This window comes from Stylophora pistillata, chromosome 2 (assembly GCF_964205215.1).
Source record: "Stylophora pistillata chromosome 2, jaStyPist1.2, whole genome shotgun sequence".
Lineage (NCBI taxonomy): Eukaryota > Metazoa > Cnidaria > Anthozoa > Scleractinia > Pocilloporidae > Stylophora > Stylophora pistillata.
The window spans coordinates 24,423,798-24,440,031 of NC_142520.1; the positions used below are offsets into that span (position 1 = coordinate 24,423,798).

A 16,234-nucleotide genomic window follows, 5' to 3' on the forward strand; every position below is an offset into this window, starting at 1 on the left:
TTAGTAAATAGATAAATAAATAAGTAAGTAAATAAAAAATATAAAAACAAATAGAATCGTATATTATATACAGTACATTACAATACTATTTACATAAGTAACAATTGCATTTATGTTCGAAGGAAATTTAATGTTCGAAAGAAATTTGACATCTTTTAGTTCTAAACTCATTCAAAGACGTCACTGACCTCAGGTCCTCTGTTAGTTTGTTCCACATGTTTGCACTGAGAATTGTATCTGAAGGAGTGAAGACCATAAGTGGTGCTATTGGCATAATTATGGGATAACAAGTTTCCTTGATCCTCGCAGTTTGTATCCAGTATTCCTCCTTTGGAAAATACCACGTATGTACTTCGGCATTGTTTCGCACTGAATTGTCTTAAAAACTATTTTCATCGTGTCTTGGCACCTAATACTGTTCAGATCACTAGAATTAATTTTGCTCAGTAGCTCCTAGTAGTGTAGGAGAATACTTGTTTTTCCCATTTTTGGAGTAAAACTACTACAAAAGGCGATCAGTCTCAGCCTTAGTGTCTTTTACCTACACTGTTACTCAATGATGCATCAAAATCGTTTACAATTTAAGAGACCTTGTTAAGGATGACAGTATTGACGCAAAGAAAATCTAGATATTAATTTCACAGAGATGTCAACAGTACTTCGACATGCAACGTCTAGCTTTAGCCTTTAAAGGCGCAAACAACTACTGTAATTAAGTACATAATATTTTGAAACAACGATGCTATTTAACATTTCTAAGTTTACTCAATGTTTCTAAGAATTTCATTTCGTTTTAAGCGTCGATCTTTCTCATTAAGAACAAAAATATCTGTTCTTGCAGCTAATCGGTCAAGTACTTTGCTTCGGTGTGCATACTTGTTTAAAGCACGACCTCTTTCATCGAAGAATACAGGCATTCAATGACGTGGAAGTCCAGCATCTTTATCTCCATCTAAATAAAGGGTAGCCACATCTTTAACTGTTTCTTCACACTGCACTGGCATTGGAAAACACCAATCAACATTTGTTCTTTTCACAAGCGTGTCATTTAATTGTCCTCCTTCCATTTTTTTATGCCTTCATCACAGAGTAATATGACTCGACAACTGCCTCAGAGCCACTCATAGCTGAGTGCAACATCGAGTGCAATACAAAAGGTGGTATGATGTTGTCCATAGCAGCGCTGTATGACGAAAAGTTGACTTTGACTTTCAACGAAGACTCACGTCAGATATTCTGGACAAATATATTTATCCAGGGAGTAGAGAAATTATGCTGAGTGAATGCTGTTTTCTAGAAAGGGAAAAACTATGTTCAATTTTACGCCGTTGCAAGAAAAATGACGTTCTTATAGTGCTGTGGATTGGTTATTCAAGAAGAATAATTGTTCCAGATTTTACGCAAACATTGAACATCGGCCATTTACAATTTTTGGAATTAAGTCATTGTAGAGTTACAGACTTGCTCTTCAATCAGCTTCCCTCAAAGTGCCCACTTCTGAAATTTTTTCTTCTACAGGACTGCCACGAGATAGCCAGGGAAGCTTACATAAACTCCCATTTTAAAACACATGGATGTCTCACCCTTATCAATGTAGCAGGAAATAGAGAAGCTCTTTCAGTAAACTGTGTAATTGAACTATTGAAATATATAGCTACCGTAAAAGAATGGTGGACATCCGAGGAAATCATTTTACAGAGGAGGATTTTGATAGAATTGTAAAGGAACACCCAGATGCAATCGAAAGAATAAAGGATGTTGAGGAATACCGCTTCATGTTAAGTTGAAACCAACTAAAGCAGAACCTTTTTTGTTCTTGTTTTGTACGTTCATTTTCGTGCAGCCAAGAAACTGTATGTTTACTGTGATTGAAAGAGACGCAAGTTACAGTAAAGTTGATAATATTTATTTAGCACTCAGTTTTATCTCTTTTTAAGTCTTAGTTATAAATTTGGCGATATTTGTGATAAAAAACAGAAACAAATGTCTGTCAGTGACTCTCAATCCGCCTAGTCTCAGTCCCCCAGAGGTTGTCACTTAGGTATGCGCAGCCTCCAATGCTCCATTGACGATTGAATTCCAAAAGCTGTAAATCGCGTTACATTCGGTTGCATAAAAAGGTGTTCGAATTTTTCAAAGACCGCTTTGAGTGAGGAAAATTAACTATATTGCTAGATTCTCTTTAAGCTCAACGCTTAGCGAGCCAACGGGGCACATAACTGCAACCACTGCATCACCATGCACGCTGGGCACAGGTTACCCAGGCTCACTGTTTGTGTCACGTACACATGGTTAAATGGAGAGAACATATGGGGCGAAGTTAAGGTCTGGAAATTTTCTTGAAAATGGAAATAAAAATCAATGAAACTTACCATGTGGTGATTTGTTGTTGTACTTTATATGTACACGAAGTTTCGGGAAAAATACACTTCTTCACTTTTCCTTCATAAAGAAGAGTATTTTTCCTAAAAATTCGTGTACATTTAAAGGAAAACATAAAATCACCCCATGGTAAGTTTCATTGATTTTTATATCCATTTTCAAGCAAATTTCCAAACCTAAACTTCGCCCCATATGTTCTCTCTTTTTAACCCTTTGTACGTGACACAAACAGTGAGCCTGAGTTACCTGTGCGCTGGGTTGCACGCGTGAGTTTTTGGTCACATTGCACGCGGTGCACGCGGCAAAAAATGGCTCTGCACGCGCGAGATCTCGTCGAGTTCTGCCATACTCTGCAAACTGGTCTCTCAGCAAAGTCTGCACAACAAATGACTTCCCTGTACCGATGTGTCCACAACTGGAGATCGCTGAAAAAGAGAACGCCTTCCTTTGCCCAAAAAGAGTTAAAATTGTATCGATTTGATTCTTTCTGCCAATTACTTTGGTGTAAAGTTTCTTCACGTCGTCTTCACTAAACTCGAATGAATAGCTATAGCTCGCCATTCGCCATATTGCTTAACGCAAAGGCACTGGGGCGAGTTGCCAAATCTTTTACTGTCCAGGAGTAGGTGCATTGCTGGTTTTTGGTCTGCGTTTTGTTTTATGATCTCAAATTGAGGTATTTTGGTCCTTTTACCTTGATAAATGCAACCAGGACCTATAATATCCAGCGATAGACCCATAGCTTATTTTGGACAACTTTATTTCATTTTTTCAACGGTTTGAAATTACGAGAATAACTCTCCTCACTCTACTTGTGTTGGGAAGGATTCTTTAGAAAACCAAGATGGCGTCCTTTGTTTTCACTGTTCTCTATTTCATCTTTATAACTTTGTGTATGACTGTATTTACCCTTGTTCTTTGCTTCGTGGTTTATCTGCAACATAAGCACAAGACACTTGATCACATTCCAGGTCCTAAACGAGATGGATTTTTCCGAGGAAACATACAGACAATCGAACGCTTGAAAAAACAGCATGGATTCACCAACGGCTTCGAAGTTTTCAAGTTTCTTTCCCAAGAGTACGGCCCTGTGATAATCGTCTGGATTTTTCACATCCCGTTTGTCTACGTTTCAGATGTCGAATTAGTTAAAAAAGTGCTGATTACCTCCAATCTCCCCAAAGATGCTTGGTCTTACGATCAGCTTGGTTTCCTCTTTAAGGAGAGGTTTATGGGTAAAGGTCTTGTTTCTGAGACTGATCATGGAAAATGGAAATCCAAACGGCTGGCAATCAATCCTGCATTTCACAGGAAGTATTTAAAGGAGCTTATGGAACAGTTTAATTTGAGTTGTGATGTGTTTTTGGCAAGACTGACTGAATTAGCTGATGGTAAAACTGAGGTGAAAATGGCAGATGAGTTTAACCGGATAACTTTGGATATAATAGGGAAGGTACGTGAGGAGTGTATTTCGCAGTTAAGATGCAATTTAATTTTAATGATATGAATGACATTCAGGAGATACAAATGAACTCACCACTCTACCGAATAACGAATAGTGAGCATACCTTTTTTTATCTGCACCCTCCTTTTCACTGTCCAGATTTTGAGTGCCTACCCCCCTTCCGCGTGGATTATTTCTCGTTTTGGGCTATGGAGGATTTACTACTGAGTGGGATCACAATTTTACAACTGCATTGATGATAATGGGGTTGCATTTTCAACAGCTTAACTCTAGAATGGGGTAAAACATTCTGGAAATTAACAAAGGAATTAAAATTGGGGAAATTCAAAAAAGTTTTTACCTTATTTCCAAATGTAACCAAGATGGGTCTATAATTGGCCACAGAATAGACTGTAATAGAGTAGGGGCACTGAAAGGCCAGCAGCATGTACACTGCACCCAGCCAAAACTGAACCAATTACCCTCCCCCCCACACAAGGCCTGTTTGGTGGTGCTGAATAGATACATCATTATTTTTTCAGCTCATGGCTGACCCATTTTAAAACTTTTTTTCTAGGCTACTCAGTATCCTTTTGGAGTTGCACCACTAACACTAGAGACCTTTCTGCATATGTATGGCATAAAGCTTGTACTTTCTTTCTTTTTCAGGTGGCCTTTGGAATTGATCTAAATGCTGTCAATGATTCTGATTCCTTGTTTCCAGCAGCCATTAAAGAGTGTTTAGTTGCTCCAATTTGGTGTTTATCCCATCCTCTTCATGCTATTGATTTCACAACCTATGGCTATCAAAACACTGTCATTGCAGCAGTTCATTTTTTACGGGATACTGGCAAGAAGATCATAGATGAGAGAAGAAAGGCAATACTGAATGGTGATGATGTTCCATCAGATATTCTCACCTATATCCTGAAGTTAGCTCCTGAAGACACTCAGTTGGACTATGAAGAGATGTTGGATCATTTTATCACATTTTTTATTGCAGGTATAACAAGCACTGACAATAGCATAACATGTTAAAGTGAAGTCTGTTTATGAGCCAAGTAACCCATAAGGCCTGCACTTAGCCCCGGTTTCCGTACCATGAAGCAACAAGGAGTATTTGTACTCCCCCCCACCAAGATGCCATGTTAGTCCATCATAGGGTTACTCCCCAGCATTAACATTGTTTTAGTACCCATTTAACAAACACCTAAATGAAAAGAGGCACTGTGACAATAAAGTGTCCTGCCTACATGTAAGAACACAACACAATGTCCTCAGGCCAGGGCTCTAACCTGAACCAATTGATCTGCACTAACTATGAGGCCACCATGTGTTCACAATATAACATGTACAATGTAGGAAATGTGGGGAATGCTTTGAACAACTTTCAAATTCAAATAATGGAGTAAAAAAAAGTTAACTACAACATCCTTTTAAAGTAAGCAGTTTTGATCTCATTCAGATTCTTTCTCTTTCACCAACAATATATTAGCCAAAATGTTCAAAAGTCACTTGGTAATTTCATTATCTTTCTTCCTTTTTACTAAACATGGTGCTTGCAAAGCAAATCATTCAATATTTTCATTCACTTTTCAGGCCAGGAAACCACTTCAGCAGCTTTGTCCTTTATGTTGGCTGAAATAGCAAAGAATCCTGAAGTTGAAAACAAGTGAGTAAAGTGTTACAAAAATCTCCTCTCAATCTAGTATGCATTCATCATGCCACTACATTTCAACAGCATTCTGTAAAATGTAGAGACCTGAGTAATAATCAGGGATAAATTCCTTTCAACTTTGTTACAGGTTAGTGTAAGAGGTTGATGATATCCTTGGCTCTCATCAATGTGTTTCGTATGATGACCTTGGCAAACTAAGTTACATGGGTCTTGCCATGAAAGAAACACTTCGGCTTCACCCCAGTGTCCCTGGTTTCACTCGCGTAATGTATAAGGCTGGTGAATTAGGGGGGCACAGAATACCAGCAGGAACATTGATAAATATCGGCGTGTTTACTTTACACAACAGCCCCAAGTATTGGGACAACCCTGAGAACTTCAATCCTGAGCGATTTTCAACCTTAAATGATGAAAAGGAAGGAGGACATTCACACTATGCCTACATTCCTTTTTCACTTGGCCCACGGCATTGTATCGGTCAGACCTTTGCCGAATTTGAGTTCAAGGTACTCATGTCACGGTTTCTGAAGTCGTTCAAGTTTGAGCTGGTTCCTGGACAGGATTTGAACTATGAGGAACCCAAGACAACACTATCACCAAAGGACAAGATTCGTTGCACTTTGACTTTGCGTTGATTGTTGTTAACTGAACACTGTTAACATGCATGTTTGATTCAAGCAACTGAAAATTTAATTATACCAAGGACCATAAGCAGTTAGAGGAAAACGTCAATTAAAAAATGGATATTTTCACAAATGGCTGGATTCATTTACTGTCTCTTGCAGCACCACACCTGAACTTCAGCAAAGCGTACATGACCAGATCAAGTTTCAAATGAAAACTTGTATAATTATTTTGCGGCTCAGTTTCTGTTCTCAGACTATGCAAATATTAATGATTTCACATTCTTGTTGTTATTCAGAGGTATAGACTAAGAAATGTACACAGTTTTAAAGCAATTGTTCTGCCCATCAAATCTTTTGTTTTGCCACATTTTGTTACCATCACCGTTGTGGTTTACTTAAGGTCCTTAATACTGGGTTAGTGCAGTTCATGGAAAGCCCCTGGAATTCATGGAATTCTCACAGACTTTGCAAGCAAAAGAACTCATGGAAGCTAAGTGCCAGTCATGAAAAGTAATGGTTAGGAATTTTAGGATTCCACAAGAGATTATGAATCTTGTGTTAGTGAAATTTATAGTTTTATTTCCTTACAATCTCTTAAATACAAGTAATATCATCTTCAACGGCACAAGAACTGCCTCTGATATAATTATAAGAGGCTTATAAATTTATCAATCAATATAAGTTGAACTAATTGGTACTTTTATTATTCTTACATGTTCAAGTACACCTGTTGCTCTTAGTTTGACTTGTACATTTCTTATTAAGGAGATTTTTTTCAAAAATTAATGTCTCCTGGAATTTACAGACAAGAACACTTTACAGAACACAGTATAATACTACAGGAAAAGTTCATTACCTGTTGAAGGAATTCCATGTGAAAACCGTTATTGCACAAATTACAAAGCAATGAGGGTAACATCAGTTTTCAATTATAATTTAGTGTGGAATTCAAGAGTCAGGTAATGGATCTTCCTTGAATCGCATAATTGAATACAAAATAAGAAAAAAAGAAAACAGCGATAATATTGTTTGTTTGAGCACAAAAATAAGAGTTGCAAAACATTTTTAACTCGCAATTCCATGCTATAATACCTCTTTGTTAACCAATCAGAATGCAAGATTTATTCAATTACGTGACTATTTAGAACGTGTAAGTGTGTACAAAGAAGAAATCTATCAAGAGAACTGTGTCTAGAGATGGTGAAAATACTATTTGCCCATGGCAAATATTAAGTTATTGTCAACACTAGCGTTGAAAGTTTTAGCGATCTGAGACTGTTTGAATTTATAATTTAGTCCTTGTCTCAGCAATATAATTTGAAAGGTCTCTGATTTGTATAATATTTCTCAGCTGCAACATGCGATATCCATTTGTTCCAGATCTTTGGCTGTTACCTTGTCATGAAAGCAAAACTTGTTTGCCTTGCTGTATAGCAACAAGACACAGACCATAGTCACTATAATGTCATACATGTCTGCTTTCACTGTCAAAAGAGAGGCAAGGGCCTGAATAATTGACAGACCATAGAGTTTCAGGTCTTGAGAACTGATCTATTAGTAAGTAAAATTAGGAGTTTACTTGAATCAGCAGTTGATCTTTAACATGCCACTTGGCAAGAAGCAGACTCGCCATTCTCTGTATTTGACTCTAAATTCAATGAAACAGGACTACAGAGAACTCTTCCATCTTTTCCCACTGCTTGAATCAATTGAACTTAAAAATAAATTTCAAGTGATAATGTACTAATTAAGTAATATATTGGAACAACCAGAGTGTAACTAAACATAGAGGTTAAAACTCTCAACTGGCTGGGGGTAGCCCAGTTGGTTATAATTATTCAAAACACAGCCAAGTAGTTGAACTCATGACAACCAGGACTTGAACTGGGAACCACCAGATTACACAAACTGTCCAGCACCCTAACCTCTCCAAGGCTCGAAATTAACACTCGCAAACTCACAAAATGAGAGTAATTTTGATAATCTGTGAGTGAGAAAATAATTATCCACTAGCAAACGTTTTCAAGAGAGCTAGAATCATCCATGTCTCCCAAACATTTGGAGAAAGCTATTCAAATGCAAGAATAAATATTATACAGATGACATCTGAGGAAAATAAAGCAGTGAATGCTGAGCATTTTGATAGTCACTGGTCAGCAGTATTACACTGATTGAGGCTCTGTGCCAAACCTCTGCATTCGTGTGTTGTTGTTGTTCCTTGTGGTTTTGGAGCTATCATTTTCATTACCCATGTCAAATGTATTCTTTGAGTAAGAGCGCCAGTGCCAGTGGTAATTAATTTGCTAGTTGTCTCACCAGTTTGCTGATAGAAAAAAATCTTACTAGCAAAACTTTACAAGTGGACTAAAAAGTTAACTTCCAGCCCAGCTCTCCACACACCACACTGCCTCCCTAAGTATTAAGTAGATGTACTATAAAGTTCATTATTGCTAGCATTTACACTTTCAATTTTCACTGGTTTGCTGTCTACAGAGGTGTGAAGATTGTCTCAATTAACATCCAAGTCATCTAAAAAGATTCAATCATGTGCTAAATGTGTTTAAAAAAGACTCACAAACTTGTCCTTCTTTTTCCAGTTTGGTTAGATGATGGTTGACATTGTTTTCAGCTGCTTTGTGAAGGTACCAAGGAGTTTCCTGTGTGAAAAGTGTGATCAGTTTGTAAATTAATTGGATTTGTATAAAGTAAGAACTAATTAATTGAACACCTTTGAAAAACCTGACTATGATCAAGGAGGTAGTGTGGTCAAGTGGTCAGCGTGTTGGACTCACAATCCACTGCTCCTGGGTTCGATTCCTGCCCCGACCACTACCTGGATTTGTTTCAAGGTAGTTCCGAGTTCAAATCCTTGGCAATGCTTGTACATAGCCAGCTGGTCTGCCTCTGGCCAGTTCAGATTCTTAATCATGTTATATGTTCAATTTGAATTATTTGTTTCAGTTGTTTTTGAGGGCCACTATAGTTCATCAGTTGAATTACTGTCATGTGTTACCCCCTCTTAAATAAAGTTGTTATTTATTGATTTAATATTTACTTATCTTCATTATTTTAACCCTCAACCCCACCTTGGATGTTACAACAATTTCAGTTTGTTTTCTAGCAGCCAAACTAGCTGGTGGAAATCGAAAACCACTAGCCAAAACTGAACTTCAACTAATCTGTGGCTAGTTGGCTACTGCTAGTGTTGATCCCAGCTTCTATTTTTCTCTCTACTGTACCACTCATGAATATCAAATAATGTGAAATAGATTTTGTTGCAAACTCAGCTACAATACAAAGTATGTAATTATGAAAGAAATTAGTTCAATCTCAATTTTGACAAAACTTACAACATAGACTTTCTTTACAATGTCCATTGCAGTTACTGGATTTTCCGGTTTTTCTCCTAATGTCGCGTTCCCGATGCCGCAGACACGTGGTGTTGTGCACCGGAGTTCGCCAGTATAACCACAGTGTTGAACTTTAGACAAGCAGCAGCATCAAACTCTTTATTCACTTAAGCTGGCAGTCTTTGTACAGCACAGGCGGTAAAAACTATAGAACGGATACATGAAGGTTCGAGATAAGGAAAACCGAAAGACTACGAAACTAGAAATGATAAAAATGAGGAATATTACAAGCGTAACTTACATCGGATCTTGACTCCGGGGTAGAGAACTCCTAAACTTCGTTCGGCTCCGAAATGCTTTCGCTACAGTGACTCCTCGCAACTGAGCTACTTGCTTATAGAAGGCGAATTTAGTTCTTACACTTTGACGTACGGGAAATAGAAATGAACAGAGCTTTATGTAGCTAGCTTTGAGCGGATATTCGCTAGTCACGGAACAGAAATCAAACAAAGCGCGCTAACAAATTAAATAGAAAGTCATTGAAAGTTTCTTAGTGTCTTTGTGCTAAAAACGGAATAGTTACATAAGTAAAAAAGATTAGAGTTCGTATCCGTAAACGTGACACCTAAGGCTTGAAGTATCTAGAATCAAAACACTGCATAGTTGATTTAATAGAGCTACAATCCTATTTAAAACAGATTTTCTTCAGCCTTTAAAACAAAGTATCTTATACTCAACTGAGGTACTTCTGCTGTAAATGAACAGCAAATTGATATAAAGTATCACATATTGTCTTGGAGTTTTGTTTAAGGACAACTGCATGTCACAGGGCTTCTTTAAAACTTGAAGCTCTCAAAAGCGAACTTCCACAGAAGCTTGCTAACCCTTCAATTCCCAAGATGTAATTGTAAATTCTCCCCTCTGGCTGCTACACATTTCCTTGTAACTTAGGTACAAGAATTTGGTGTTGGATCAAGATAACTTTTACATGTACCTGATGAGTTTGAATATTCTCATTACCTGTTTGCTTAATAAGGTAAGGAGTCATAAGGAGAAGTTGCATGTAAAAGACACCCCTTGAGGTTAAACAGTTTATTACCTACCACACATATAAATCTATATTAATTTGATTTAATAAAAGTGAATTTGAATTAAATCTAAACTTTCAAAGGCTTCAATTAATGCCCATCTGAATTGAAAAATAGTGAACACCACAGCATGGATGCATGCAGGAGGTTGCTAAGCATGAGTCATGCGAAGCGATAGATGCGAGCGACTCTAGCTTTTCGCATCTCTGCTGTTTTAACAATTTTAGCCTGTGTTAAACCTTTTCCCAGGTTGAAAATCATGATGACTTTTTTACTACCGGGGAAGGTCGGGTTCATATTCAGGATCAAAGAGGATACTACATCCTATACGATACGGCGCTTGCAAGCTTCAAGTAAGTGCATTTTTCGTCAACACCAGTGAAAGGTAGCTTACGAGTTGTTCCTATTTTTTTCTTTCCTTAAAAAAGACTATAGGAGGCGCGGCAAAAGACAAGCAAAGTTTACACAAGTTTAGAGGCTTTCTTGTTTGTGTCTTGTGGCATTTTAATGTTTTGATGTTTTACAACAGGGAACTGGAGACAGAACTTCTTCTTGTGGCCACTCATTTCCTTCAAAAAGACAAAGATTTGAGGCTGGCTAGAAATCTGAAGGTTAGTTTCTGAAGGTTAGCGCTAAAAATCATCATCCCTGCTAAAATAGAAAGATTTGATAATGTTTTTGTGCCTATGTTAGTTTCAGGGAGATCATATTGATCTGGCAGCGTATGGACATCAGCAAGTGGGCAGATTTGCTGTTCTTTTAGATTTGTGGACAAATGAAGCTGCATATTTGGAAAACAAGAGACAGGTAATTGCCCGGATAAGACAATCTATATAAACCTGCAGTGTTTAAAAGCAGTGAAAAGGGCTGCATCTACACCATTTAGCTGACAGACATGTTGGCTTCAAGGTTAGCGCGCTGAACTTAGAGTGGGAAATGTTGAGTTCAATTCCTGGCCGTTATCTTCGAGTTATCTTATTAGGGATCTTAAGTAAACCACAATGGCAATGGCAACGAGGACGTGATAGAACAAGAGAACTAGTTTGCAAAATAATAGCTGTGCACGTGCATTTTAAAACTTTGAACACTTCTTAGCCATCTTCTGCCAAACAACAAAGTGAAATCATCAAAACGTACGTGGTCTGAGAATTGAAAGACCGACGCTAAATTATTCAAGTTTAAATTTGGAACCCAACCCCGCTCATATACATGATGCTGAGGTTAAGGTGTGGCGCCGTAAAATAAGCCATTCACGAAATTCTTGTTATAAATTTAAATTAATTTTTTAATCAACGTTTTCTTTGCCGTTGTCGCCATGACTACTTAGGCAGGGCCAACACTAACAGTAGCCAACTAGCCACGGACTAGAAGAAATTCAGTTTTGGCTGGTGGTTTTGGATTTCCACCAACCAGTTTGGCTTGTAAACAAACTGAAATTGTGATAACATCTAAGTTTTCACTAGCCACTTGGCTAGTGAGTAAGTTGAAAAGTTAGAGTCGAGCCCTGCTAAAGCGTCCATATTGGGCGTGGTTTGCGCTTTCGTTTCGAAGCGTTACTGTAGCTTTGAAGGTTACAGATGTATGGTGACCCGTTTATTTTTGTACTGGTTGCCAGAGGAAGCAAGTCAAACTAAAAAACAAATTCAGATTTTTTTAAATATAGAATAAAATTTGAGAGTTCAATGAAATGTAACTTACAATTAGTAGGGCATTCCATACATCTTATAGACCTTTACCTTATCTCTGGCTGACCGTTATTTTAAATATTGAATTCGTCGCGTCTTTAAATAAAAAGAGGGGTTGGTCCCCAGACTCCCTGGTACAACGCTCTGGTGCCAAAACTATTAAACACTAAGTGCAAATCAGAGCGAAAACCTTTAACACCACAGTTCCCCTTAAAGACAAACTACTGTTTGAAGACATTTTTATTGTCTTTTAGTTTTTTTATTTATTTACTCGTTTTTCCAGCTTTTGGATTGTTATCTGGAAGCTTATCATCATGTCTTTGACCCAAAAGAAAAGAAACGGCTCGCTCAGGTTTGTTAAAGTTTAAATGATCTCAATTTTCCATGAGAGAGATCCCCAGTATATATTTTGTTTGTTTGGTTGTTGTTGTTGTTGTTTTTTTTTAGTCGTTTGGATAGTTTTTCTAAATTTCTTGGAATGTTTTCCTTAGAATTTAGCAAGATAGTCATGTATATGAACATAGATGTCGATCAATATTACTGATCGGGACACTGATAAGGATTACGTTGGGAAATTTGTAGGTGATAAATTTTTCAAGACAGACATACTGTGTCATAGTTCATTTGATAATTTTTTTCCTTCTCAGATTATCATTAACGTGATGTACTCGAGACCAAGATACGATTTTTCTGCTGACTACTTCGTGAAGACGTATCGAGCTGAATGTGTCTGTTTGCGACTTCACAGCAACTTAATCAAGTCAATTCTGGACAAACAGGTACAGTATGGAAACCTTTATTTTGCTTTACTTCGATTCAAGCGACACATCCAGTGAAGAGACGCGAGGGAGTTTAAGAAAACCACGGCGGCAACAGCAACGGGAACGTCACTAAGCAGAATAGTGGCTGTGCACGCGCCTTATAGAGCACGTGCACGTGCCTTGTACAGCAGGTGCACGTGCTCTGTAAACTTCTTTGCGTCCTCTGCAAATGACCAAATTTTGTGTTGTCTGGAGAACATGAGCGACGACGGCTAAGTCTTTTAAATTTAACTTTTGTTTTAATTCTATGTTCCACATTCAGTTTCGAGATAGTTTTGACTGTGAGAAACAAACTGAATGACTTGGGAGTATCGTGAGATTCGTAAAATATAAGTCGCCGTCGTTGTTCCTTAAACTCCCTAATGACTTTTTCCGCCTGTGAGAGTTTTTTTTAGAGTGCCTGGCTTCTAATTTCTCCTCATAGTACCCCCCTTGATACCGTAAAGGTTATGGTGAAGGATCTCCAATTTATAAAGCTCCTGACTTACAAACTAATTTTTTTTTTTTCAGTACTAGAAAAATGTAAAGAGAACGATGTGGAGAAAAATGAATACTTAAATTAGGGTGTAAAGGCTGCAACTACACTGAACAAAATCTTAAAATTACATTGTGCAGCATTCAAGTTGATTTGTTGATTTGCAAACGAACTTAAAGAAAGATCATAAAGTTGTTTATATAAATTTCAGATTGACGACGAACGAGAGGACATTCAGAAAGTTTCTAGGGAAGATACTTCTAGTACGTCGAAAATCACTGCTTGATTTGAGAACTTTATTATTATGATAAGCTTTTCGTAGGTCATGCTATTATTTGACAGGGGAATGTATTTATTTCTTCAGCACTTCATCTACTTGGTTTAATGAAACAAAGACATGTTCTGAGTAAATTTCACAATAACACGCACACACACACACACACGCACAAAAACACGAAACACAAAACACAAAACAAAACAAACAAACAAAACAAAACGGCTGCCAAAGGATGAAAGATTAATTTTTGACCTAATGAAATGATTTCGATAAGACGATAATCTTTTTTTTGGTTTATCTATTACAGCATTGTTTGGTCTTCCACATCGGATCATTCCTCAGCAGCATATTGCGGTGAACACCAGTCGGTGAGGAAACTGATGCAGATATTTTAAGCCATTTTAAGGATTATTTAATTTGTTATTCGTCGAAGACAGTTTACTTCTGTGTGTATACAATATTTTTATGATAAGCTAAACTGCACATGCATTTTGATTGGTTCTTTATGGTTATCACAGACGCATATATTACGTCACCATGACCAACATTTTTCTTTTTTATCATATTTAACAATGGTTAACACCACAGCGTACACTATTGAGTTATGGATGCACGCGGGAGGTTGCTTAGCACGAAATCGATCAATCAATCAATCGAAAGAAGCATAAGAGTCGCGCTGGGCGATAGCCGAGAGCGACTCTAGCTTCTTGAGTGCTTAGCAAACCACCCAAGTGCATCCGTAACTCAATATTGTACGCTGTGGTGTTAACCATTTCTTTTACATGTATAACATAACATTGATACATTGTAGCAAAAGAGTTCCCTTTAATTTAACCAATCTTACGTGACCAGAAGAAACAAGCGCGCGCGGAAAACTTGTCTTCGTATTTGCTCCCGTCAGCAGTGTACACCCAGGGGCAAATGGTGGACGCTGAATTGACCAATCAGAGCGCGCGCTTTACCTTGGTCATGTTATAAAAAGCAAATAGATTCCATGTTTCCGTGAGTCTGTACGGTGATAGGTCGTCAGTGAAACACTCAGCCGAGCTTTGTGTGCCACTTTTTTGTTCTTCCAACATTTCGACGCCTTCAGTGATCTGTTACTGGGCAGATGCAGGGGTTTCACGGGCACTGGGCAAATTGGTTTTGCCCATATCTGGTTTGACCATATGGAGGAAATTTTATCTTGTAAAGAAGTTCAATTCAAAAAGTTTTGCCCTCCTGTGAAAACCAGTTGCCTTCTTGCTGCAAACGTTAATGAAACCCCTGACAGACGCACGGCAACATGGTATCTTTTTCTTGTTCAGACTTATTTGCTGTCAGTAGGCCTTTCCGTTGCGAGTTCCCTTCCTCACAGGTGCTTCCTCCACTATGCTGCCTCTGTGATACAGGCGTCTCTGGGTAGGCACCAGTGATGAATTGTTTTACAAGCATGCTGTGCGATACACTTTCGCTGGAAACCTTCTCTTTGTAGTCTAAATGCCATTCAACAATGATGCATTTATCAGAAAGTAACTATGAATGGATTTCATCACAGACCCGCTCTGAGGTACGTCTACATGTTGGAATTCCATCCATCTCTCGGTCTAGCCAGCAGAGTATACGAGGCAATGCAGAATGCTTTAAAGGTATGCCTGTAATTTGCATGATGTATTTCTTGGTAGACCTTTAGAGTGCTGAGCTGTGCCTTTAAAAAAGCAAATAAACAAACAAAACTCACTTGGTCATGCATGTATGGATTACTCTTGGAAACTTTCATTTGGCAGTCCACGATGCACGCTATTCATCGAGACCTACTAAACCTTCAATATGGTGAAAGATGCTCTTACAACTCTATGAAAAACTGTTTGGTTTTATTTTGTGCCAAACAGGTTCTAAAAACTAAGGTGTCAACGTAACCTTTGCTCACCAAGTCTCGTCAACATATTGAATTTCATCGATGTCGTCATGTTTGCTTCCTTAAACCTTAACTCCCAGAAGTGATTAAACTGTAACTTCTCCCTATAATATCCATACATGTTCCGGCAAACAGGTAATGAGAATACTCAAACTTATCAGATAGAAGTTGTTACCTTGATTGAACACCAAATTCTCATAAGCAATTGACAAAGAAATGTGTAGCAGCTTGAGGGGAGAATTCATAATCAGATATTGGGAGTTAGAGAGTTAAACCCTGGCATTTCGTTTATATACTTAATATTATACCGGTACAATACTGGTGCCACACTAGTACAATACTGGTACAATACTATTACAATACTGTTACAATACTAGTACATTACTAGTACAATACTGGTACAATATTGGTACAATTTTCATGTCTTTTCTTGTTTTGTTTTGTTTTGTTTTTTTTTTTTAGATTCGAGAGGATACCTCTTATTTCTTCTATGATCACTTTCCAACTAGTG

At 37.8% G+C, this 16,234-nt stretch overlaps 3 protein-coding genes and 2 long non-coding RNA genes across 5 annotated transcripts in view; 3 read left to right on the forward strand and 2 right to left on the reverse strand.

The window, feature by feature from the left end:
* Positions 1-2,859: 2,859 nt before the first annotated feature.
* On the forward strand, positions 2,860-7,457 carry LOC148737964 (cholesterol 24-hydroxylase-like). Its single transcript, XM_088751411.1, has 4 exons — positions 2,860-3,835; positions 4,496-4,829; positions 5,426-5,498; positions 5,632-7,457. Exons 1-4 carry the CDS (start codon positions 3,227-3,229, stop codon positions 5,639-5,641), a joined length of 1,026 nt encoding a protein of 341 aa, XP_088607537.1. The 5' UTR covers positions 2,860-3,226; the 3' UTR covers positions 5,642-7,457.
* On the forward strand, positions 5,708-6,139 carry LOC148737965 (thromboxane-A synthase-like). Its single transcript, XM_088749368.1, has one exon. It carries the CDS (start codon positions 5,708-5,710, stop codon positions 6,137-6,139), a length of 432 nt encoding a protein of 143 aa, XP_088605494.1.
* Positions 6,809-10,759, reverse strand: LOC148737966 (uncharacterized). The gene is made up of 3 exons (XR_015997452.1): positions 10,106-10,759; positions 9,481-9,536; positions 6,809-8,787 (listed from the first exon to the last, which is right to left on the reverse strand). It is a non-coding gene; the product is annotated as an uncharacterized LOC148737966 (long non-coding RNA).
* LOC148737967 (uncharacterized) lies at positions 9,607-10,102 on the reverse strand. Its single transcript, XR_015997451.1, has 2 exons — positions 9,782-10,102; positions 9,607-9,685 (listed from the first exon to the last, which is right to left on the reverse strand). It is a non-coding gene; the product is annotated as an uncharacterized LOC148737967 (long non-coding RNA).
* Positions 10,760-11,261: 502 nt separating the features above from the next.
* The window catches only part of LOC148737968 (coiled-coil domain-containing protein 162-like), a gene marked incomplete at its 5' end in the record, with an annotated part of 30,536 nt that continues 25,563 nt past the window's right edge, over positions 11,262-16,234 (forward strand). Inside the window, 6 exons of the mRNA XM_088749369.1 lie at positions 11,262-11,375; positions 12,537-12,605; positions 12,901-13,032; positions 13,761-13,812; positions 14,134-14,194; positions 15,364-15,454. Of these exons, the coding sequence (XP_088605495.1) occupies positions 11,262-11,375; positions 12,537-12,605; positions 12,901-13,032; positions 13,761-13,812; positions 14,134-14,194; positions 15,364-15,454 (519 nt within the window). The remainder of the gene's footprint in view (positions 11,376-12,536; positions 12,606-12,900; positions 13,033-13,760; positions 13,813-14,133; positions 14,195-15,363; positions 15,455-16,234) is intronic.